At 48.3% G+C, this 25677-nt stretch overlaps 1 protein-coding gene across 3 annotated transcripts in view; it reads right to left on the bottom strand.

The window, feature by feature from the left end:
- ift122 (intraflagellar transport 122 homolog (Chlamydomonas)) overlaps positions 1 to 25677 on the bottom strand; it is a 70677-nt gene that overhangs the window by 11556 nt on the left and 33444 nt on the right. For all 3 annotated transcript variants that reach the window (XM_084087774.1, XM_084087775.1, XM_084087776.1), the window contains exons 15-19: positions 22879 to 23019; positions 22745 to 22798; positions 10579 to 10740; positions 10188 to 10354; positions 7709 to 7880 (exon numbers count right to left, since the gene is read on the bottom strand). In XM_084087774.1, the coding sequence (XP_083943900.1) occupies positions 7709 to 7880; positions 10188 to 10354; positions 10579 to 10740; positions 22745 to 22798; positions 22879 to 23019 (696 nt within the window). The remainder of the gene's footprint in view (positions 1 to 7708; positions 7881 to 10187; positions 10355 to 10578; positions 10741 to 22744; positions 22799 to 22878; positions 23020 to 25677) is intronic.

Here is a 25677-nt window from a genome sequence, read left to right as displayed (position 1 = left end):
AGATATTAAGTCACAATGCTGACTTGTCATCTCTGCAGTACTGGACGCGCTTATACGCACGTTTCATACGGATTACATAATCTGAGAATATTTATTTTCCATTTGAATCTGTTCATTCAAATGTAGACATTTCAAGCTTTCTATAGATATATTTCTCATGTCTGTGAGGCAAGTATACCCTGCGTTTCGGTTCATTTATGTGATGTGCTCAAATTCACTGAGACCGAATCGGCAGAAAGCAACATCATTTTACAAAAGCACGTTTTGTGAGTTAAAAAAAATAAAACTAGACCCTTTACAGTTTGCATTACTCCAAATCAAACCGGATCCAGATCAGATGGAGGACCTGCGCCTAGACACGAGCACAACGCATGATGCAGTCAGCCGGATCCGGGCCGTATCCAGATCAGATGGTGGATCTGCACCTAGACACGAGCACAACGCATGATGTAGTCAGCCGGATCCGGGCCGTATCCAGATCAGATGGAGGACATGCACCTAGACACAACCTCAACGCATGATGTAGTCAGCCAGATCCGGGCCGTATGCAGATCAGATGGAGGACCTGCGCCTAGACACGAGCACAACGCATGATGCAGTCAGCCGGATCCAGGCCGTATCCAGATCAGATGGTGGATCTGCACCTAGACACGCCCACAACGCATGATGCAGTCAGCCGGATCCGGGCCGTATCCAGATCAGATGGTGGACCTGCACCTAGACACGCCCACAACGCATGATGCAGTCAGCCAGATCCGGGCCGTATCCAGATCAGATGGTGGACCTGCGCCTAGACACGATCACAACGCATGATGTAGTCAGCCGGATCCGGGCCGTATCCAGATCAGATGGAGGACCTGCGCCTAGACACGAGCACAACGCATGATGTAGTCAGCCGGATCCGGGCCGTATCCAGATCAGATGGAGGACATGCACCTAGACACGACCTCAACGCATGATGTAGTCAGCCAGATCCGGGCCGTATGCAGATCAGATGGAGGACCTGCGCCTAGACACGAGCACAACGCATGATGTAGTCAGCCAGATCCGGGCCGTATCCAGATCAGATGGAGGACCTGCGCCTAGACACGCCCACAACGCATGATGCAGTCAGCCGGATCCGGGCCGTATCCAGATCAGATGGTGGATCTGCACCTAGACACGCCCACAACGCATGATGCAGTCAGCCAGATCCGGGCCGTATCCAGATCAGATGGTGGATCTGCACCTAGACACGCCCACAACGCATGATGCAGTCAGCCAGATCCGGGCCGTATCCAGATCAGATGGTGGACCTGCGCCTAGACACGATCACAACGCATGATGTAGTCAGCCAGATCCGGGCCGTATCCAGATCAGATGGAGGACCTGCGCCTAGACACGCCCACAACGCATGATGTAGTCAGCCGGATCCGGGCCGTATCCAGATCAGATGGAGGACATGCGCCTAAACACGAGCACAACGCATGATGTAGTCAGCCAGATCCGGGCCGTATCCAGATCAGATGGAGGACCTGCGCCTAGACACGAGCACAACGCATGATGCAGTCAGCCGGATCCAGGCCGTATCCAGATCAGATGGTGGATCTGCACCTAGACACGCCCACAACGCATGATGCAGTCAGCCGGATCCGGGCCGTATCCAGATCAGATGGTGGATCTGCACCTAGACACGCCCACAACGCATGATGCAGTCAGCCAGATCCGGGCCGTATCCAGATCAGATGGTGGACCTGCGCCTAGACACGATCACAACGCATGATGTAGTCAGCCAGATCCGGGCCGTATCCAGATCAGATGGAGGACCTGCGCCTAGACACGCCCACAACGCATGATGTAGTCAGCCGGATCCGGGCCGTATCCAGATCAGATGGAGGACATGCGCCTAGACACGAGCACAACGCATGATGTAGTCAGCCAGATCCGGGCCGTATCCAGATCAGATGGAGGACCTGCGCCTAGACACGACCACAACGCATGATGCAGTCAGCCGTATCCTTGCCGTATCCAGATCAGATGGAGGACCTGCGCCTAGACACGAGCACAACGCATGATGCAGTCAGCCGGATCCGGGCCGTATCCAGATCAGATGGAGGACCTGCGCCTAGACACGACCACAACGCATGATGCAGTCAGCCGGATCCGGGCCGTATCCAGATCAGATGGAGGACATGCGCCTAGACACGCCCACAACGCATGATGCAGTCAGCCGGATCCGGGCCGTATCCAGATCAGATGGAGGACCTGCGCCTAGACACGACCACAACGCATGATGCAGTCAGCCGGATCCGGGCCGTATCCAGATCAGATGGAGGACATGCGCCTAGACACGAGCACAACGCATGATGCAGTCAGCCGGATCCGGGCCGTATCCAGATCAGATGGAGGACCTGCGCCTAGACACGACCACAACGCATGATGCAGTCAGCCGGATCCGGGCCGTATCCAGATCAGATGGAGGACATGCGCCTAGACACGCCCACAACGCATGATGCAGTCAGCCGGATCCGGGCCGTATCCAGATCAGATGGTGGACCTGCGCCTAGACACGACCACAACGCATGATGCAGTCAGCCGTATCCTTGCCGTATCCAGATCAGATGGAGGACCTGCGCCTAGACACGAGCACAACGCATGATGTAGTCAGCCGTATCCTTGCCGTATCCAGATCAGATGGTGGACCTGCGCCTAGACACGAGCACAACGCATGATGTAGTCAGCCGTATCCTTGCCGTATCCAGATCAGATGGTGGACCTGCGCCTAGACACGACCACAATGCATGATGTAGTCAGCCGTATCCTTGCCGTATCCAGATCAGATGGTGGACCTGCGCCTAGACACGACCACAACGCATGATGCAGTCAGCTGGATCCGGGCCGTATCCAGATCAGATGGAGGACCTGCGCCTAGACACGACCACAACGCATGATGCAGTCAGCCGTATCCTTGCCGTATCCAGATCAGATGGAGGACCTGCGCCTAGACACGAGCACAACGCATGATGCAGTCAGCCGGATCCGGGCCGTATCCAGATCAGATGGAGGACCTGCGCCTAGACACGAGCACAACGCATGATGCAGTCAGCCGTATCCTTGCCGTATCCAGATCAGATGGAGGACCTGCGCCTAGACACGAGCACAACACATGATGCAGTCAGCCGGATCCGGGCCGTATCCAGATCAGATGGTGGACCTGCGCTTAGACACGAGCACAACACATGATGCAGTCAGCCGGATCCGGGCCGTATCCAGATCAGATGGAGGACCTGCGTTTAGACACGAGCACAACGCATGATGCAGTCAGCCGGATCCGGGCCGTATCCAGATCAGATGGTGGACCTGCGCTTAGACACGAGCACAACGCATGATGCAGTCAGCAGGATCCGGGCCGTATCCAGATCAGATGGTGGACCTGCGCTTCGACACGAGCACAACGCATGATGTAGTCAGTCGGATCCGGGCCGTATCCAGATCAGATGGTGGACCTGCACTTAGACACGAGCACAACGCATGATGTAGTCAGTCGGATCCGGGCCGTATCCAGATCAGATGGTGGACCTGCGCCTAGACACGACCACAACGCATGATGCAGTCAGCTGGATCCGGGCCATATCCAGATCAGATGGAGGACCTGCGCCTAGACACGACCACAACGCATGATGCAGTCAGCCGTATCCTTGCCGTATCCAGATCAGATGGAGGACCTGCGCCTAGACACGAGCACAACGCATGATGCAGTCAGCCGGATCCGGGCCGTATCCAGATCAGATGGAGGACCTGCGCCTAGACACGAGCACAACACATGATGCAGTCAGCCGGATCCGGGCCGTATCCAGATCAGATGGTGGACCTGCGCTTAGACACGAGCACAACACATGATGCAGTCAGCCGGATCCGGGCCGTATCCAGATCAGATGGAGGACCTGCGCTTAGACACGAGCACAACGCATGATGCAGTCAGCCGGATCCGGGCCGTATCCAGATCAGATGGTGGACCTGCGCTTAGACACGAGCACAACGCATGATGCAGTCAGCCGGATCCGGGCCGTATCCAGATCAGATGGTGGACCTGCGCTTAGACACGAGCACAACGCATGATGCAGTCAGCCGGATCCGGGCCGTATCCAGATCAGATGGAGGACCTGCGCCTAGACACGAGCACAACGCATGATGCAGTCAGCCGGATCCGGGCCGTATCCAGATCAGATGGAGGACCTGCGCCTAGACACGACAACAACGCATGATGTAATCAGCCGGATCCGGGCCGTATCCAGATCAGATGGAGGACCTGCGCCTAGACACGACCACAACGCATGATGCAGTCAGCCGGATCCGGGCCGTATCCAGATCAGATGGAGGACATGCGCCTAGACACGAGCACAACGCATGATGCAGTCAGCCGGATCCGGGCCGTATCCAGATCAGATGGAGGACCTGCACCTAGACACGACAACAACGCATGATGTAATCAGCCGGATCCAGGCCGTATCCAGATCAGATGGAGGACATGCGCCTAGACCAGGGTTATTATAGTTTTGCATTTTTCATTAGTTTTTATTTTTATTTCGTTTTGACTTTTTGTTTTCAAATTTAGTTTAGTTTTAATTAGTTTTTAAAGTGGGTTTGCTAGTTTAGTTTAGTTTTTATTTTTTGAAAATGCTTAGTTTTAGTTTAGTTTTTATTAGTTTTAGTGTTAGTTTTAGTCTTTTTTTGTAATTTGGGTTATTTGTCAGGGGCAAGATTCAAAAAGGTCAGAAAAAGTATTGTGTAATAATAACTCAACAAAAATGTCATACAATTTTAGGAAAAAATTCACACCCCATTGAAATTCCTTCACCTCTTACAAAATCAACACGCCATACCAGAAATCTACACATCTTCTATACAGAAATCACACCCTATACAAATACCACAGCTGTACAATTTTCACACCCTATACTTAATTTATCCTTTATAGTCAATAGCCTACTCATCTGGATTGAAGCAGCAAACATTCAGTGTAAAAGTAAAAAAATGACATAACATTATTTAATATTTGAATCACAGCTTATAGCCTATAGTGTTTTGACATCGACAACCACAACCAAAAAGTGCATTTTACCTCAAACTTGCGACTAGTTAACTTTCTTAAGAAGGCGCAATCGCTTCTCGGGTCAACATTAACACACTGACAAAATTATATTCAGAATTTAAAATATTTTTATACCACTTTTTAATATGTGATTGTGTAAAGGTGTTCACGAGATGGAGATACCAACCTTTCGCGTACTTGCAACGTCGAACGAACACTCGTTCTCATGGAGACGGTGTGCACGGAGGGGAGGGGCTGTGTGTGTGTGTGTGTGTGCGCGCGCGCGCGCATGTGAGAGACGCATGAGTGACAGAGAGACGGAGGGTGAGCAGGGAATACGCTGCGTGTTTTAAATAGCATTAAAAAATGAAAGACCTTGACAAAGACGAAAACTAAGGACATTTACTCTATAATCTTATTTTATTTTAGTTAGTTTTGCCAAACACACATGCAGTTTTAGTTAGTTATCGTTTTTTTGTAATGCCTCGTTTTTATTTTTATTTCAGTTAACGACAATGTTTTTTCGCACCTAGTTTTCGTTTTTTCGTTCGTTTTCGTTAACGATTATAACCTTGGCCTAGACACGAGCACAACGTATGATGCAGTCAGCTGGATCCGGGCCGTATCCAGATCAGATGGAGGACATGCGCCTAGACACGAGCACAACGCATGATGCAGTCAGCCGGATCCGGGCCGTATCCAGATCAGATGGAGGACCTGCGCCTAGACACGACAACAACGCATGATGTAATCAGCCGGATCCAGGCCGTATCCAGATCAGATGGAGGACCTGCGCCTAGACACGACAACAACGCATGATGTAGTCAGCCGGATCCGGGCCGTATCCAGATCAGATGGAGGACATGCGCCTAGACACGAGCACAACGCATGATGCAGTCAGCCGGATCCGGGCCGTATCCAGATCAGATGGAGGACCTGCGCCTAGACACGAGCACAACGCATGATGCAGTCAGCCGGATCCGGGCCGTATCCAGATCAGATGGAGGACATGCGCCTAGACACGAGCACAACGCATGATGCAGTCAGCCGGATCCGGGCCGTATCCAGATCAGATGGAGGACCTGCGCCTAGACACGACAACAACGCATGATGTAATCAGCCGGATCCAGGTCGTATCCAGATCAGATGGTGGACCTGCGCCTAGACACGAGCACAACGCATGATGTAGTCAGCCGGATCCGGGCCGTATCCAGATCAGATGGTGGACCTGCGCCTAGACTCGAGCACAACGCATGATGCAGTCAGCCGGATCCGGGCCGTATCCAGATCAGATGGTGGACCTGCGCCTAGACTCGAGCACAACGCATGATGTAGTCAGCCAGATCCGGGCCGTATCCAGATCAGATGGTGGACCTGCGCCTAGACTCGAGCACAACGCATGATGCAGTCAGCCGGATCCGGGCCGTATCCAGATCAGATGGTGGACCTGCGCCTAGACTCGAGCACAACGCATGATGTAGTCAGCCAGATCCGGGCCGTATCCAGATCAGATGGTGGACCTGCGCCTAGACTCGAGCACAACGCATGATGCAGTCAGCCGGATCCGGGCCGTATCCAGATCAGATGGTGGACCTGCGCCTAGACTCGAGCACAACGCATGATGCAGTCAGCCGGATCCGGGCCGTATCCAGATCAGATGGAGGACCTGCGCCTAGACTCGAGCACAACGCATGATGCAGTCAGCCGTATCCTTGCCGTATCCAGATCAGATGGAGGACCTGCGCCTAGACTCGAGCACAACGCATGATGCAGTCAGCCGTATCCTTGCCGTATCCAGATCAGATGGAGGACCTGCGCCTAGACTCGAGCACAACGCATGATGCAGTCAGCCGGATCAAATAACCAAGGATTGAAAAGAGAACAACTAAGAAACTACATTTACAATGTATTTGTACACTATATTCTACATTGTGATTACACTTCTTCAGTTGATTCTACAGTTCTTCTGTGATTCTAGATCTTCAACCAGATGAAACTGAATAATATTCTGAATGTTCTGATCCAATCTGACCTCTGACCTGTAATGCTGCCTGGATCATAATTACACACTGTTTGTTCAGTGGCCAGAGGAGAACTGAGCGATTGAGCCTGGGTTCTCACAAGGTTTATGTCCATTGTTGCCTTTTGCTTTTGTCTTGCTTAGTTGGGGACATTTAATATTCAACAATATTATTGATCTCCTGCACTGACACCATTATATGAGAATTGAACTGAGTTGGACGATGACATCACGGTTTTCTCCAGAGCGGCTGTATATATATAAATGAAGTAGATTATGACAGAAATGAACAGAAATGAAATGAACCATCACTGAACTTACTTAAGCTGGACTGTGACGCTATTTTCTTCTAGAAACAAACTTTGTTGCATTATTTTCCTGTTATCTCTGTAAAGCTGCTCTGAAACAATAGTTTGTATTGTAAAAAGTACTACATAAATAAAGGTGACTTGACTTGACAAACACACACACTCAAGCACACACACACACACACACACACACACACACACACACACACACACACACACACACACATATTCACACACACTCACTCTCACACACACACACACACACACACACACACACACACACACACACGCACACACGCACACACTCACCTCATCCCAGTGTCTCGTGTCCACATGAAGCTGCACCAGTGCCTTCAGATCACCCATTTTATTATAGATCTCAGCGGCGTAACCATGGTGATCGAACTTCTTGAAGAACACAGCACATCTGGACAGCGGCTCGCGCTCGGCTTTATCCAGTTTACGGGCCACATCCATCAGCCTAGAGACACAGAGGAGGCTTTACGCTTGTCTGTTTAAAATACAATGAGTTCATTTACATACACTGTATCTGTGCTTTAAATCATTATGTGTTGAATGAAGTATTTCATTATTCAAATACAGCTGGTGAAGTTTCTGGTAAAAGGCAGCGGAAAACGTTTACTGTACACTATCTATAATCGATGTGTGTGTGTGTGTGTGTGTGTGTGTGTGTGTGTGTGTGAGTTTGTTTTCATGACAACTGAGGACATTTTTATGATAACACACCTGCAAATGAGGACACTCGGGAAAATAGGTGATATATGAGGACATTTTGGGTGTCCTCATTTTTCAAATGGCTTTAAAAACATACTAAGCAGTGTTTTTTTTTTATGTAAAAATGCAGAATGTTTCCTGTGATGGGTAGGTTTAGGGATAGGGGCAGTGTAGGGGGATAGAATATACAGTTTGTACAGTATAAAAACCATTACGCCTATGGAATGTCCTCACAAATCACATAAACATGGCTGTGTGTGTGTGTGTGTGTGTGAGTGTGAGAGTGTCTAACAGGGGACCTTGGTGTCATTACACACTCACCAACAGGGGACCGCCTGGCCTAGTGGGGACATTTTTTCAAGTCCCGTGTGTGTGTGTGTGTGTGTGTTAAAGTCCATACTCAGCAGCGCTCCTGTAGGCTGGAGCAGGAACTGCAATGGCCCATAAACACACGTCGTTCACACTTCTCTATTGTTTGAATGGCTTGCTGTCCCAGAGAGAAGGCTTGTAAGTGCATTAGTGTCTGGGTTTGCATGGAAAGCATTTTATTTAGTTATATGTGGAACAACAATGAACTTTGAAGTGCAAGAAGACGCTTGTGTCTGCTTAAACTGCTCATTTAGCATGCACAGTTTAACTAGTGTGGAAATGGGCCTGGAATAGTGAATAAACCAAATGCCCTGGGTCCCCTGTTGGATGGTAAAGTGCGACACATGTTTGGTTGCCTTTACATTTAACAATATTTCGTATTCTGACTATCTCTGAATGTAATAGCAATGTTCATAATAACACTAAAACACCAGTTCTTACCATAAAAATACACTGTAAAAAGAATTTGGAGGTCAAAATGAATGAAAATTAAGAAATGGCAAAGCAACCAAATAGGTGTCACACTCTACCATCTAACAGAGGACCTAACAGGGGAAACCAAGTCATTCTGTTTAGTAGAATCCCTATTCTCTGTATAAAGTAGTGACCTGCCATACCTTAAAGAGGTATTTCTGCTTGATTTAATCCATAACCGTTTGTTCTTGGCATAAACCATACACTGTAATTAGATTTTTGAGGTCATTTTTGTGTTGATTCTTTCACTGAAAATATTCGGTTGGTTTAACAAATAAAGTGTCAGTGTTAAAAGACATTCAGTTCACATAATGTAATTTTTCAATGCAGCAAGTCAACATAAATTTTAAGCTTTGACAGGTCCCCTGTTTGATAGCAAATTGCGACATCTGTTTAGCAAGATTTCCCATTCTGACCATCCATTTATTCCAACCAACCAACCGATTAACTTGATAGGATTTTCTAAGTGAACACAGTTCAGTCCTTTATTCTTTTTTAAATTTTTAGGGACTGCGTAACCGAGCATAGAAAGTATCTATGAAGAGAGAGCGTTCAATAAGACAAATAATATTATGAATGATAAGAGGATCTTCTCGCCTCTGCTTTTGAACTGTTGTATGAAAAACAGATTCAAATGGTCTATCCTCAGAAAATGCTAAATAAATAAAAAAATACTCATAAATATACAATTATATTTATATATATATATGTGGCGAGCGGGACGAGGCCGAGGCAGAGCGGCGTGAGGCCGGTGGTGTGATTGCTGATGAGCGACTCCTGCGTCTCGTGTCTCTCACAGAGGAGCGACGACAGTGGAGATCGAGAGAGGACAGGCCTGAACTTGTGCAGGCTATGAGAGTCCCCTGTTGGATAGTTAGACATCGGTCAGAGATGCAGGTCCCGTCTTGGTATGTTTTTTAAAATAAAATAAAATGCAAATTTTAAATTATATTATGAAAAAAGACCTTAAAAGAACATTTTGTATGCCATTTCTGTTTCTTCAAAATGACCAGAAACACTAGACCCCTCTTGGCCAGTGTAGAGCGATAGTCCCCTGTAATATAGACGTGTGTGTGCGTGTGTGTGTGTGTGTGTGTGTGCAGCAGAGGAAGAGGAGGGGTGAGAGTGATCACCAGCTCTTCCTCGCAGATGTTCATCTCTGTGTGTGTGTGTGTGTGTGTGTGTGTGTGTGTGTGTGTGTGTGTCTCACATGTCCATCCAGCCATGTTCCCCGATGATCTCGATGGCCTTCATGTGTTCTCCTGCTGTCAGGTACATGTCTGCCGCCGCTCTCGGCTCTCGGCTGTTCTTCGCCCAGTCCGCCTGCTTCTTCATCAGCAGTTTACTGTCCTTGGGATCCGCTGAGCCGAGGAAGTCCTTCACACACACACACACACACACACACACACACACACACACACACACACACAGTGAGTACTTAATATCGATTTGTACGATTGTTTAATGTAAGTGCAGAGCAGTTAAACAGACTGTTTTATAAGTTACGCTGACAGAAAGAGTCTGTGACTCATGTGCATACAGACGGATCAGACACACACACACACACACACATATATTCGACAGTGGTATGCGTCACACACCTTGGCGTACTCAAACATGCGCAGGTCGGTGTACATGCTGAGCGCTCGGCTGTCCTGCCCGCTCCTCCGGTAGAGTCTGGCGGCCTCGTGGAACTTGCCCTGATACGCATGAACATCTGCGAGGAAGAGCTGGTGATCACTCTCACCCCTCCTCTTCCTCTCCTGCACACACACACACACACACACACAGAGATGAACATCTGCGAGGAAGAGCTGGTGATCACTCTCACCCCTCCTCTTCCTCTCCTGCACACACACACACACACACACACACAGAGATGAACATCTGCGAGGAAGAGCTGGTGATCACTCTCACCCCTCCTCTTCCTCTCCTGCACACACACACACACACACACAGATGAACATCTGCGAGGAAGAGCTGGTGATCACTCTCACCCCTCCTCTTCCTCTCCTGCACACACACACACACACACACACAGAGATGAACATCTGCGAGGAAGAGCTGGTGATCACTCTCACCCCTCCTCTTCCTCTCCTGCACACACACACACACACACACACACACAGAGATGAACATCTGCGAGGAAGAGCTGGTGATCACTCTCACCCCTCCTCTTCCTCTCCTGCACACACACACACACACACACACACACACACACACACACACACAGAGATGAACATCTGCGAGGAAGAGCTGGTGATCACTCTCACCCCTCCTCTTCCTCTCCTGCACACACACACACTCACACACACACACACACACACACACACAGAGATGAACATCTGCGAGGAAGAGCTGGTGATCACTCTCACCCCTCCTCTTCCTCTCCTGCACACACACACACACACACACACACACAGAGATGAACATCTGCGAGGAAGAGCTGGTGATCACTCTCACCCCTCCTCTTCCTCTCCTGCACACACACACACACACACACACACAGAGATGAACATCTGCGAGGAAGAGCTGGTGATCACTCTCACCCCTCCTCTTCCTCTCCTGCACACACACACACACACACACACACACACACACACAGAGATGAACATCTGCGAGGAAGAGCTGGTGATCACTCTCACCCCTCCTCTTCCTCTCCTGCACACACACACACTCACACACACACACACACACACACACACAGAGATGAACATCTGCGAGGAAGAGCTGGTGATCACTCTCACCCCTCCTCTTCCTCTCCTGCACACACACACACACACACACACACACAGAGATGAACATCTGCGAGGAAGAGCTGGTGATCACTCTCACCCCTCCTCTTCCTCTCCTGCACACACACACACACACACACACACACACACACACACACACACACACAGAGATGAACATCTGCGAGGAAGAGCTGGTGATCACTCTCACCCCTCCTCTTCCTCTCCTGCACACACACACACACACACACACACACAGAGATGAACATCTGCGAGGAAGAGCTGGTGATCACTCTCACCCCTCCTCTTCCTCTCCTGCACACACACACACACACACACACACACACAGAGATGAACATCTGCGAGGAAGAGCTGGTGATCACTCTCACCCCTCCTCTTCCTCTCCTGCACACACACACACACACACACACACACACACACACACACAGATGAACATCTGCGAGGAAGAGCTGGTGATCACTCTCAGAACACAACACACACTCCTCCACAGGTCACCTTTCGGCGAAACCTACGCTCGCTCTCACCCTCTCGTCTATCCTCTCTGGTCTCATCCAGAGCCCCCTCTCCTCCAGGCCAGCCCGCGCCACACCCTCGGCCCTCTGGTTATCTGATGTTCTCTGTGAACATCGTTCTGAACTCAGGGTTGCAGAGAGGAAGAGGCGTTAATCGAAAGATCCTACTGATCTTGGTCTTCATCAGTCCCTCCTCTCTTCCTTCTCTGCTAATGTCTCTACTGCTAAAATGACTTACTATCACAACAAAATTAACAATTCTTCAGACTCTCGCATGCTTTTAAAAACCTTCTCCTCTCTTCTCAACCCTCCTCCTCTTCCTCCTCCTTCATCAACACTAACAGCGGACGATTTTGCCACATTCTTCATAAATAAAACAACCTCCATCAGCGGCCAATTTACCAATCCACAAACTGACACACACATCTTACCAGCTAACACACTCTCTACCCTCCATCTCTCTACTTGCAGAGGCAGAAGTCTCCAATCTCCTCCTTTCCAATCGCCCTACCACCTGTCCGCTTGATCCTATTCCCACTAACCTACTTCAAGCCATTTCATCCTCGGTTGTACCCGCACTCACACACATCATCAACACCTCTCTTCACACTGGTACCTTTCCCACAGCAGTTAAGCAGGCTCGTGTAACCCCACTGCTTAAGAAACCCAGTCTAAATCCAGCACATCTGGAGAATTACAGACCGGTATCTCTCCTTCCATTCGTCGCGAAAACACTTGAACAAGTTGTTTTCAACCAGATCTCTTCCTTCCTTACACAGAACAATCTCCTGGACGACAACCAGTCTGGTTTCAGAAGCGGACACTCAACTGAGACGGCCCTGCTCTCGGTTACTGAAGCTCTGAGACTGGCAAGAGCAGCCTCCAAATCCTCAGTTCTCATCCTGCTGGATCTGTCTGCCTTCGACACAGTTAATCACCAGATCCTCCTGTCAATCCTAAAGATGAAGGGCATCTTGGGAACCGCACTCCAATGGTTCAAGTCTTACCTCTCAGGAGGTCCTTTAGGGTGTCGTGGAGGGGTGAGGTGTCTAAGACCCATCATCTAGCTACTGGAGTGCCTCAGGGCTCAGTGCTGGGACCGCTTCTCTTCTCCATCTACATGCCATCACTAGGATCTGTCATTCAGAAACATGTTTTTTCCCATCACTGCTACGCTGATGACACACAACTCTACCTCTCATTCCAGCCCGACGATCCGACGGTAGCTGATCGTATCTCAGCCTGACAGACATTTCTGGCTGGATGAAGGACCACCACCTTCAACTAAACCTTGCGAAGACAGAGCTACTCGTGTTCCCAGCCAACCCAACACTACACCACAACTTCCCCATTCAACTAGACTCGTCATCCATAACTCCATCAAGGTCAGCCAGGAACCTTGGAGTTGTAATTGATGATCAATTGCACTTCACAGACCACATTGCTAGAACTGCCGGTCATGTAGATTTGCCTTATACAACATTAGGAGGATCAGACCCTTCCTATCAGAGCTACACAACTCCTTGTCCAAGCGCTAGTTCTCTCCAGACTGGACTATTGTAATGCTCTCCTGGCTGGTCTTCCAGCTTGCACAGTCAAACCTCTGCAACTGATCCAGATGCTGCAGCTAGAGTGGTCTTTAAGGAGCCGAAGAGAGCACACGTCACTCCTCTCCTCACTAAACTGCACTGGTTGCCAGTTGCCGCTCGTATCAAATTCAAGTCACTGACGTTTGTCTACAGAACAACCACTAGCTCTGCTCCCTCCTACCTAAACTCATTACTTCAGACTTACGTGCCATCCAGAACAAGCGAACAACGTCTTGTGGTGCATCATCTCAAAGAGGCACAAAATCTCTTTCTTTGACCTTCACCTGGACTGATCCCTGCTGGAGGAATGATCTAACTCAACCAGAGCGGATGAGTCCATAGCCACTTTCAAGAAACGGCTGAAGACGCTTCTTTTTCAACAGCACATGATCCAGTAATGGTAAATGGACTGCATTTATATAGCGCTTTCACAGACCTATGGCCACCAAAGCGCTTTACATAATGCCTCACATTCACCCAGTCATTCACTCATTCATACACCGACGGCGGTGTCAGCCATGCAAGGCGCCATCCAGCTCGTCGGGAGCAGCTGGGGTTAGGGGTCTTGCTCATGGACACCTCGACACTTGGTCTGGTGGAACCTTCCGGTTTGTAGACAACCTACAGGAACCACTGAGCCACTGCCACCCAATACTAATTGGTAAGTTAGTACTACTAGTAAGTAATACTAACATTTTCTCTTCTATTCTCTTCTATTATAAAAAATAAAATAAAAAAATTAATATGTACTGCGTTGGATTAAACTGGGAAGGGTCACAGCACTTGCATATTGTTGTCCTACTGTTAGTTTCACTGCTTCTATTGTTCTCATTTATAAGTCGCTTTGGATAAAAGCGTCTGCTAAATGAATACATGTAAATGTAAGAGCTGGAATACATGTAAACTCTCACACACAAACTCTCTCACACACACACACACACACACAAAAAAAAAACCCACACACAAACTCAATAGTTCATTGTTTACATTCATAACTCCAGACATCAAAAGCATTTCTGAACAACACAAACTTTCTTTCACAGAACACAAGCCGTCCTAATCACACACTCACACACAGACTCTCTCACACACACACACACACACACACACACACAGAGATGAACATCTGCGAGGAAGAGCTGGTGATCAGTCTCACCCCTCCTCTTCCTCACCTGCATACACACACACAATCACACACAATCACACACGACACACACACACACATCAAAAGCATTTCTGAACAACACAAACTTTCTTTCCCAGAACACAAGCCGTCCTAATCACACACTCACACTCACACACACACACACACACACACACACACACACACACACACACAGAGATGAACATCAACTCAGATGCATTTTAAAGGAACAGTTGTTTTTCATGAACATTCTTCCATGTCTGACTGGGTTTCTTTCATTCAACACTATAATACTCTATTAGCAGACGTGTCGCTCCCTTCTCTCTGAACGCCTGTGAATGAGCTGATCATCAGGCAAGAACAAATTCAATTAGACTCTGTTCCAGTATATAATAAATGGACTAAATGAGTATGAAATATAAACAAAAATAATTTTACAGAACAACTATAAAATGACAATACTAATTACAAATGTTAAACCATCAAGCTGTTATATTGTAGCTGAGAGTTTTATCACTTATCTTGTGTTGTGTTTGCCTCGTCTCGCCCTCTGGAGGCCGAACACGTCACTGACGCTGCCTCACCTCAGAAATGCATTTATCATTTTTTTTTTTATCCTTACATTAAATCAAATTCTATTAGAAGCCCGCCCTGCCCCTCTCCCCCTCATATTCAGTCGAGCGCCGCCATTACTGAATTCCGATTCGAAGTACGCACTCGACCGTGAAAGATGCAGAAACGTTCAGAACTTGCGCCATGATGTCATTTTGGAATGATATGCTGAAGCGTTACCTGCGGTGTCAACCCCCCTCCTTCCTGCCACCAATCAACGCGCCCCTCATTTGCATTATTACAATGACCGTCCACGACAGTCAAAATATCGCATCAGATCTCGCGAGACAATAATGCCTTCAGAAATAAGGGTCAGAGGAGCTCTGTGTTTATTTTTTTCCACTTTTCTTTTTTAGAAGGGCCTGAAAGACTATAATAGAGCGTGGGTATCCAAGGTAATACTAGGTTATGACTCCTTTAATGAATGAGTCATTGAATCAACCGATCATCGTTCAACCGATTCGTTCATTCAGTGACGAAACACCGTCATGTGTTGCTCAGAGACGCAAAATAGTCCTGAGTCTTTGGAACTAAAAACAGGCGATATTGTGTCTAAAATGTAAGTCACTTAATATTGACTTCTTGTTTATTGAACTGTTGTATAAAATCAATATCACATTTGTAATTGTGCTGATGTTTGGAGAAAAAAAAAATATACCACTAAAAGAAATACAAAGGTATTTTTTCCCATTATCTTGAATATTGAGGGCATTTTAACAAAGTAAATCACGCAGTGAAAGCACACACTAGCGTAAATGACTAAACTACATCACGTAGATGTGTGCGCTCTCTAGATGTGTTTCTGTAAAGTGAGGGATGTACTCGATAATGTCAGATCACACATCATTAAAACAACAATCGCGAAATTATCGCAGACTATATCACACACCTGCATGGCTCAAGCTGATTGGCTCTGCTGATCCTGCAGCCAATGAGATTGCTGGCTCATCATTTAAATAGTGTGGTTCAGTGTTTCAGTCTCAGAGTTCCTCTGAACCCTCCTCCTCCCCAGCTCCACCTCCCCAGCTCCACCTGCCCAGTTCTGTCCTCTGAACCTTCCGCCTCCCCAGCTCCACCTGCCCAGATCTGACCTCTGAACCCTCCGCCTCCCCAGCTCCACCTGCCCAGATCTGACCTCTGAACCCTCCTCCTCCAGCTCCACCTGCCCAGATCTGTCCTCTGAACCCTCCGCCTCCCCAGCTCCACCTGCCCAGATCTGACCTCTGAACCCTCCTCCTCCAGCTCCACCTGCCCAGATCTGACCTCTGAACCCTCCGCCTCCCCAGCTCCACCTGCCCAGATCTGTCCTCTGAACCCTCCTCCTCCCCAGCTCCACCTGCCCAGATCTGACCTCTGAACCCTCCGCCTCCCCAGCTCCACCTGCCAAGATCTGACCTCTGAACCCTCCTCCTCCCCAGCTCCACCTGCCCAGATCTGACCTCTGAACCCTCCGCCTCCCCAGCTCCACCTGCCCAGATCTGACCTCTGAACCCTCCGCCTCCCCAGCTCCACCTGCCAAGATCTGACCTCTGAACCCTCCGCCTCCCCAGCTCCACCTGCCCAGATCTGACCTCTGAACCCTCCGCCTCCCCAGCTCCACCTGCCCAGATCTGACCTCTGAACCCTCCGCCTCCCCAGCTCCACCTGCCCAGATCTGTCCTCTGAACCCTCCTCCTCCCCAGCTCCACCTGCCCAGATCTGACCTCTGAACCCTCCGCCTCCCCAGCTCCACCTGCAAAGATCTGACCTCTGAACCCTCCCCCTCCCCAGCTCCACCTGCCCAGATCTGACCTCTGAACCCTCCGCCTCCCCAGCTCCACCTGCCAAGATCTGACCTCTGAACCCTCCGCCTCCCCAGCTCCACCTGCCAAGATCTGACCTCTGAACCCTCCTCCTCCCCAGCTCCACCTGCCCAGATCTGACCTCTGAACCCTCCTCCTCCCCAGCTCCACCTGCCCAGATCTGACCTCTGAACCCTGCGCCTCCCCAGCTCCACCTGCCCAGATCTGACCTCTGAACCCTCCACCTGCCCAGATCTGACCTCTGAACCCTCCTCCTCCCCAACTCCACCTGCCCAGATCTGACCTCTGAACCCTCCACCTGCCCAGATCTGACCTCTGAACCCTCCTCCTCCCCAGCTCCACCTGCCCAGATCTGACCTCTGAACCCTCCTCCTCCCCAACTCAACTCAACTTTATTTATAAAGCACTTTCAACACCACAAGTGGAACCAAAGTGCTGTACAGAAGGTACAAAAAGAGAAAATAAAAACAAAAACATAAAAACAATGCAAACAATTGACACACAACTTACAAAGCATTATCAAATGCTAAAGAAAACAAATAAGTTTTAAGCGCACTCTGAAAAACACCCAATGAAGGACACGTTTTTACAGACAGAGGAAGGTCATTCCAGAGCCTAGGAGCTGCAACAGAGAACGCCCGATCACCTTTACATTTTAAACGGGATCGCGGAACCATGAGAAGCAATTGATCATTTGAGCGCAGAGATCTACTGGATTGACAGCGGCTGATTAAATCAGTAACATACTCAGGCGCTATACCATGCAGAGACTTAAAAACATACAACAACGCTTTGTATTGAATTCTGTAGCGTATAGGTAACCAATGTAGTTTAATTAACACTGGAGTAATGTGCTCTCTCTTCTTAGTACCGGTTAAAAGTCTAGCAGCTGAGTTCTGAACGAGTTGCAAACGGGAGAGAGAAGCCTGACTCACACCCAAATACAACACATTGCAATAATCCAAACGGGATGACACAAAGGCATGAACAACCTTCTCCATATCGTCAAAAGAAAGGATAGATTTCAATTTAGATATTGATCTAAGATGGAAGAAACTATTCTTAACGACAGCATTGATTTGCCGGTCAAATTTAAGCTCCGAGTCAAAAATGACACCAAGGTTCCTCACGCTAGACATTTTTTTCCCAGGAAACAACCCCAGGCAGTCATCATCCACACACCCCTTATTTCCAAATAAAATCATCTCGGTCTTATCCTCATTTAATTGGAGAAAGTTATTCGCAAGCCAACACTTAACTTCGGCCAGACATGCCTGAAGAGACTGAATGGCAAATTTATGCCCATGTTTAAGTGGTAAATAAATTTGAGAATCATCCGCATACAGATGATACTGAATCCCAAATTTCTCAAAAATCAAGCCTAGAGGGAGCATATAAAGGGAAAATAAAATTGGTCCCAGTATAGAGCCCTGCGGAACCCCACACACAAGAGGTGCAACGGAAGAAAAATAATCCCCTAAATTGACTGAAAAAGTCCTGTTCTTCAAATAGGAAGAGAACCATTTCAGGGCTAAGCCCTGAATACCAACCTGATCCCTAAGACGATCAATGAGAATGTTATGATCAACTGTATCGAATGCCGCTGTAAGATCTAACAAAAGCAAAACAACACGGTTTCCAGAGTCAACACCTCGCAGGATATCATTAGAAACCCTCAAAAGAGCAGACTCTGTACTATGACCAGCTCTAAAACCTGACTGGAATCTATCGGAAATGTTATTTCTCGTTAAAAAGTCATTAAGCTGTGCATTCACAATTTTTTCTAGTATCTTAGAAATAAAAGGCAATTTTGAAATCGGACGATAACTACTCAAGTCAAAGGGATCTAAGCCGTTTTTTTTAAAAAGGGGCTGAATAACCGCATGCTTAAAACTAACCGGAACAACACCAGATGACAAACTAGTATTCATAATAAACAGAATACTTGGGCCAATTGAATCAAGTACTTTCTTAAACAGAGAAGAAGGGAGCACATCACCAGGAGACCTGGTGGGCTTCATATGAGCAGTAATATCATTAAGCTGCTGCAAAGAAACAGGCATAAAACTGGTTAATTGGTTCGGAAGGTCAACAGAAGCAATAAAATTATTGCCAACAGATGAAATCTGAGATCTAATTCCATCAACCTTACCAATAAAAAAGTTTAAAAGCTCTTCACACATGTCAGCAGAAGGAGTGAGTGAAGGAGTAACAGTAGGGTGAAGAACAGCATTTACAGTAGAGAAAAGTACTCTAGAATTATTACAGTTTCTGGAAATGATGACAGAGAAATAATTTGATCTAGCCAATTTAACAGCTCTTTGATACTCGTTCAAATGGTTCTTCAAAATCTCATAAGAGACTTGTAATTTATCTTTAACCCATTTGCGTTCAGCTCTCCTACACTCCTGCCTAAGAGCACGGGTAGTACTGTTTAACCAGGGCTGCGATTTGACTTTTTTCCCCCTGACTTTGACAGGAGCCACAACATCTAAAATCTCTAAACAAGAAGAGTTAAACTGATCGACCAACTCTTCTAAACCCATACAGAGAGAGTGTGACTCGATCAATGAAAAAAAAGGAGAGACATTAAAAACAGCTGAAAAACTACTAGCTGTGCATGGATCGAGTATACGAGATGAAACCGAGGCAGAAACAATATTATCCGGCACACCACAAGGAAAGTTAGAATTTAAGATAACAGTCTTATGGTCAGAAAAAACAGTATCAACAATCTTTATGCTATCAACAGAGAAACCCCGAGATAATACAAGGTCAAGCGTATGACCACGCTCATGAGTTGGACCCGAAACGCATTGTAAAAAATCAAATGACTCTAATAAATGTAAAAATTCTTTGACCAGGGGCTTTGAAGGGCAGCACACATGGATATTAAAATCCCCCCAAATTAGAATATTGTCAAAAGAAGGGACAATACCAGATAAAAATTCAGAAAACTCCTGAATAAAATCCCCATGAAAGTTTGGGGGTCTATAAATCAAAACACATAACACAGATTTAAAAGAATTCAGCGTAATTAACTGAGATTCAAAAGTGCAAAAAAACGCAGAAGGTGAAAGTCTACACTTAAATTTGTCTTTAAAAACGACTGCAAGACCCCCGCCCCGACCAACAGACCTAGGGGTACTAAAAAACTACAACCAGGAGGAGAAAGTTCAGAAAGAGAAGACATTTCACCAGCATTAAGCCAAGTCTCAGTAATAAATAAAAAATCAATTTCATAAGAAAGAAAAAGATCATTTAAAATAAAGGTCTTATTTGCCAGAGATCTCGCGTTAATCAACGCCATTGTTACTGGAGTGGGAGTGGTATCGGAGGAGGATTGCAGAGAGGAATCATAGAATGTTACCGGACTCCCGTCACGTAAAGAGCGAAGATTCCGATGATTAACTCCTCGATCTGCAGACTGTCGCCTTACGTGAACCATCCGTGAGGACTGAGGCATCAACGCTGAAGACGGAAAGACAGGCACAATGTATGAACATCTCAGGTTCACGGCCACGGCCTCCGCCATCGAAGAAGCTGGTCCGATGACTGGAAACTTTCCGATCTTCTTCGATCTCACAAGGACTCCAGCACGCTTCCCACGCTTCCTTCGCCGTTTCCTCCACATGCACAGACATCCCGGCAGGTAACACATTTTCCTTAATGCGACTGGCACATAATGCGAGAGCAGATGCCAATCATCTCTGGGATCGCGAAATAAACAATCGGACACAGCCGATCGAATATTAAATAGCGTCATGCGATCATATACCAAAGGGGAGCAAACAGAGCGCGTGATAAAACAAACAAGAAACATTACAAATAAAAGAGACAAGGACAGACTGTGGCAAGCCGGCAAACATCCTGGCGCCATCTTGGTCTTCCCAACTCCACCTGCCCAGATCTCACCTCTGAACCCTCCACCTGCCCAGATCTCACCTCTGAACCCTCCACCTGCCCAGATCTGACCTCTGAACCCTCCTCCCCAGCTCCACCTGCCCAGATCTGACCTCTGAACCCTCCTCCCCAGCTCCACCTGCCCAGATCTGACCTCTGAACCCTCCGCCTCCCCAACTCCACCTGCCCAGATCTGACCTCTGAACCCTCCGCCTCCCCAGCTCCACCTGCCCAGATCTGACCTCTGAACCCTCCACCTGCCCAGATCTGACCTCTGAACCCTCCTCCTCCAACTCCACCTGCCCAGATCTGACCTCTGAACCCTTCGCCTCCCCAGCTCCACCTGCCCAGATCTGACCTCTGAACCCTCCGCCTCCCCAGCTCCACCTGCCCAGATCTGTCCTCTGAACCCTCCGCCTCCCCAGCTCCACCTGCCCAGATCTGACCTCTGAACCCTCCACCTGCCCAGATCTGACCTCTGAACCCTCCTCCTCCAACTCCACCTGCCCAGATCTGACCTCTGAACCCTCCACCTCCCCAGCTCCACCTGCCCAGATCTGACCTCTGAACCCTCCACCTGCCCAGATCTGACCTCTGAACCCTCCTCCTCCAGCTCCACCTGCCCAGATCTGACCTCTGAACCCTTCGCCTCCCCAGCTCCACCTGCCCAGATCTGACCTCTGAACCCTCCGCCTCCCCAGCTCCACCTGCCCAGATCTGACCTCTGAACCCTCCACCTGCCCAGATCTGACCTCTGAACCCTCCTCCTCCAGCTCCACCTGCCCAGATCTGACCTCTGAACCCTTCGCCTCCCCAGCTCCACCTGCCCAGATCTGACCTCTGAACCCTCCGCCTCCCCAGCTCCACCTGCCCAGATCTGACCTCTGAACCCTCCGCCTCCCCAGCTCCACCTGCCAAGATCTGACCTTTGAACTCTCCGCCTCCCCAGCTCCACCTGCCCAGATCTGACCTCTGAACCCTCCGCCTCCCCAGCTCCACCTGCCCAGATCTGTCCACTGAACCCTCCGCCTCCCCAGCTCCACCTGCCCAGATCTGACCTCTGAACCCTCCGCCTCCCCAGCTCTACCTGCCCAGATCTGCATAGGACTGATGTCTATTAGCATTGCCAAATTCAATAACATGCTAATACTATTCAGAGAGATGATTGTAACAAAATGCAGCATGTATCAGTGTGTTTAGTCATGTGCTCTGATAGCTCCGCCCCTTCATCTACTCAAGTAAAGCTACGAGCGCTGAGTGCATGAACTGTCCAACACTCCACACTCACTCCACGTGAGTCTCGTATCTGTATAAATACGGATTCCTAAATGTTTTTGAAAAGTATAAATCTATCCTTTACAACAATGTTTTCTAAAAATGTGAATGATTATTGAGCAGAAAATGACTTCCATTTTAAGTGAAGGATGAGATAAAGAGAGTAACGGGTCTCACTTCAATGCTGCTGATGAGCTCCAGATAGCGCAGATCTCGAACCCTGATGAACGCCTGGTGAGAGACACAGAACAGGAGATATAAGCGGAAACGTTCTCATAACCTCAGGACAGAGTAGCGCTGGCTGAGCTCACTCTCTTGGCGGTGTGGAAGTCGAGTCCCTCGAGAGCCTCGGTGGCCAGATCCCTCCAGTCGCTGTCCGTCACTCCCAGACAGGCGATCTGATAGGCCTCCTGAAACATGCGGCGCTCCAGGTACTGGTACATCGGGGCCGACTGCACACACCAGCACAAACACAGCACACTCAAGCAGAGACTCATGCAGGACAGGGTTACTTTATAAGATGATTATTTATTCACAGAAACTAGACGTTTACATGTGCGTTTTCCAGCAAAAATATCTAAACATTCTTAAATCAAGATACATTTAGTGGAGAAAGTCTTGTTTTCTAAAAGATTTATCAAAATCAAACGTAAAACAAGAACAAATATCTGTCAGCGGGGTCAGGAAAATAATCTTGTTTTTTCTTTGAATTAAGTTTATGGGTACGGTTAGGGTGAGCAGGTTATATTTATGGGTACGGTTATTTATGGGTATGGTTAGGGTGAGCAGGTTTTATGGGTACGGTTAGGGTGAGCAGGTTTTATGGGTACGGTTAGGGTGAGCAGGCTTTATGGGTACGGTTAGGGTGAGCAGGTTTTATGGGTACGGTTAGGGTGAGCAGGCTTTATGGGTACGGTTAGGGTGAGCAGGTTTTATGAGTACGGTTAGGGTGAGCAGGCTTTATGGGTACGGTTAGGGTGAGCAGGCTTTATGGGTACGGTTAGGGTGAGCAGGTTTTATGAGTACGGTTAGGGTGAGCAGGTTTTATGGGTACGGTTAGGGTGAGCAGGTTTTATGGGTACGGTTAGGGTGAGCAGGTTTTATGGGTACGGTTAGGGTGAGCAGGTTTTATGGGTACGGTTAGGGTGAGCAGGCTTTATGGGTACGGTTAGGGTGAGCAGGTTATATTTATGGGTACGGTTATTTATGGGTATGGTTAGGGTGAGCAGGTTTTATGGGTACGGTTATTTATGAGTATGGTTAGGCTGAGCAGGCTTTATGGGTACGGTTAGGCTGAGCAGGCTTTATGGGTACGGTTAGGCTGAGCAGGCTTTATGGGTATGGTTAGGCTGAGCAGGCTTTATGGGTACGGTTATTTATGAGTATGGTTAGGCTGAGCAGGCTTTATGGGTACGGTTAGGCTGAGCAGGCTTTATGGGTACGGTTAGGCTGAGCAGGCTTTATGGGTACGGTTAGGGTGAGCAGGTTTTATGGGTACGGTTAGGGTGAGCAGGTTTTATGGGTACGGTTAGGCTGAGCAGGCTTTATGGGTATGGTTAGGCTGAGCAGGCTTTATGGGTACGGTTATTTATGAGTATGGTTAGGCTGAGCAGGCTTTATGGGTACGGTTAGGCTGAGCAGGCTTTATGGGTACGGTTAGGCTGAGCAGGCTTTATGGGTACGGTTAGGGTGAGCAGGTTTTATGGGTACGGTTAGGGTGAGCAGGTTTTATGGGTACGGTTAGGGTGAGCAGGTTTTATGGGTACGGTTAGGGTGAGCAGGTTTTATGGGTACGGTTAGGGTGAGCAGGTTTTATGGGTACGGTTAGGGTGAGCAGGTTTTATGGGTACGGTTAGGGTGAGCAGGCTTTATGGGTACGGTTAGGGTGAGCAGGTTTTATGGGTACGGTTAGGGTGAGCAGTTATGGGTACGGTTAGGGTGAGCAGGCTTTATGGGTACGGTTAGGGTGAGCAGGTTTTATGGGTACGGTTAGGGTGAGCAGGTTTTATGGGTACGGTTAGGGTGAGCAGGTTTTATGGGTACGGTTAGGGTGAGCAGGCTTTATGGGTACGGTTAGGGTGAGCAGGCTTTATGGGTACGGTTAGGGTGAGCAGGTTTTATGGGTACGGTTAGGGTGAGCAGGTTTTATGGGTACGGTTAGGGTGAGCAGGCTTTATGGGTACGGTTAGGGTGAGCAGGTTATATTTATGGGTACGGTTATTTATGGGTATGGTTAGGGTGAGCAGGTTTTATGGGCATGGTTAGGGTGAGCAGGTTATATTTATGGGTACGGTTATTTATGGGTATGGTTAGGGTGAGCAGGTTTTATGGGTACGGTTATTTATGAGTATGGTTAGGCTGAGCAGGCTTTATGGGTACGGTTAGGCTGAGCAGGCTTTATGGGTACGGTTAGGCTGAGCAGGCTTTATGGGTATGGTTAGGCTGAGCAGGCTTTATGGGTACGGTTATTTATGAGTATGGTTAGGCTGAGCAGGCTTTATGGGTACGGTTAGGCTGAGCAGGTTTTATGGGTACGGTTAGGGTGAGCAGGTTTTATGGGTACGGTTAGGGTGAGCAGGTTTTATGGGTACGGTTAGGGTGAGCAGGTTTTATGGGTACGGTTAGGGTGAGCAGGTTTTATGGGTACGGTTAGGGTGAGCAGGCTTTATGGGTACGGTTAGGGTGAGCAGGTTTTATGGGTACGGTTAGGGTGAGCAGTTATGGGTACGGTTAGGGTGAGCAGGCTTTATGGGTACGGTTAGGGTGAGCAGGTTTTATGGGTACGGTTAGGGTGAGCAGGTTTTATGGGTACGGTTAGGGTGAGCAGGTTTTATGGGTACGGTTAGGGTGAGCAGGCTTTATGGGTACGGTTAGGGTGAGCAGGCTTTATGGGTACGGTTAGGGTGAGCAGGTTTTATGGGTACGGTTAGGGTGAGCAGGTTTTATGGGTACGGTTAGGGTGAGCAGGTTTTATGAGTACGGTTAGGGTGAGCAGGCTTTATGGGTACGGTTAGGGTGAGCAGGTTTTATGGGTACGGTTAGGGTGAGCAGGTTTTATGAGTACGGTTAGGGTGAGCAGGTTTTATGGGTACGGTTAGGGTGAGCAGGTT

The sequence above is a fragment of the Abramis brama genome (assembly GCF_963993115.1).
Source record: "Abramis brama genome assembly, chromosome: 16".
NCBI classification, from domain to species: domain Eukaryota; kingdom Metazoa; phylum Chordata; class Actinopteri; order Cypriniformes; family Leuciscidae; genus Abramis; species Abramis brama.
Note: the sequence above shows the minus strand (reverse complement) of the source record. Positions and strands in the feature narration are given on the sequence as shown.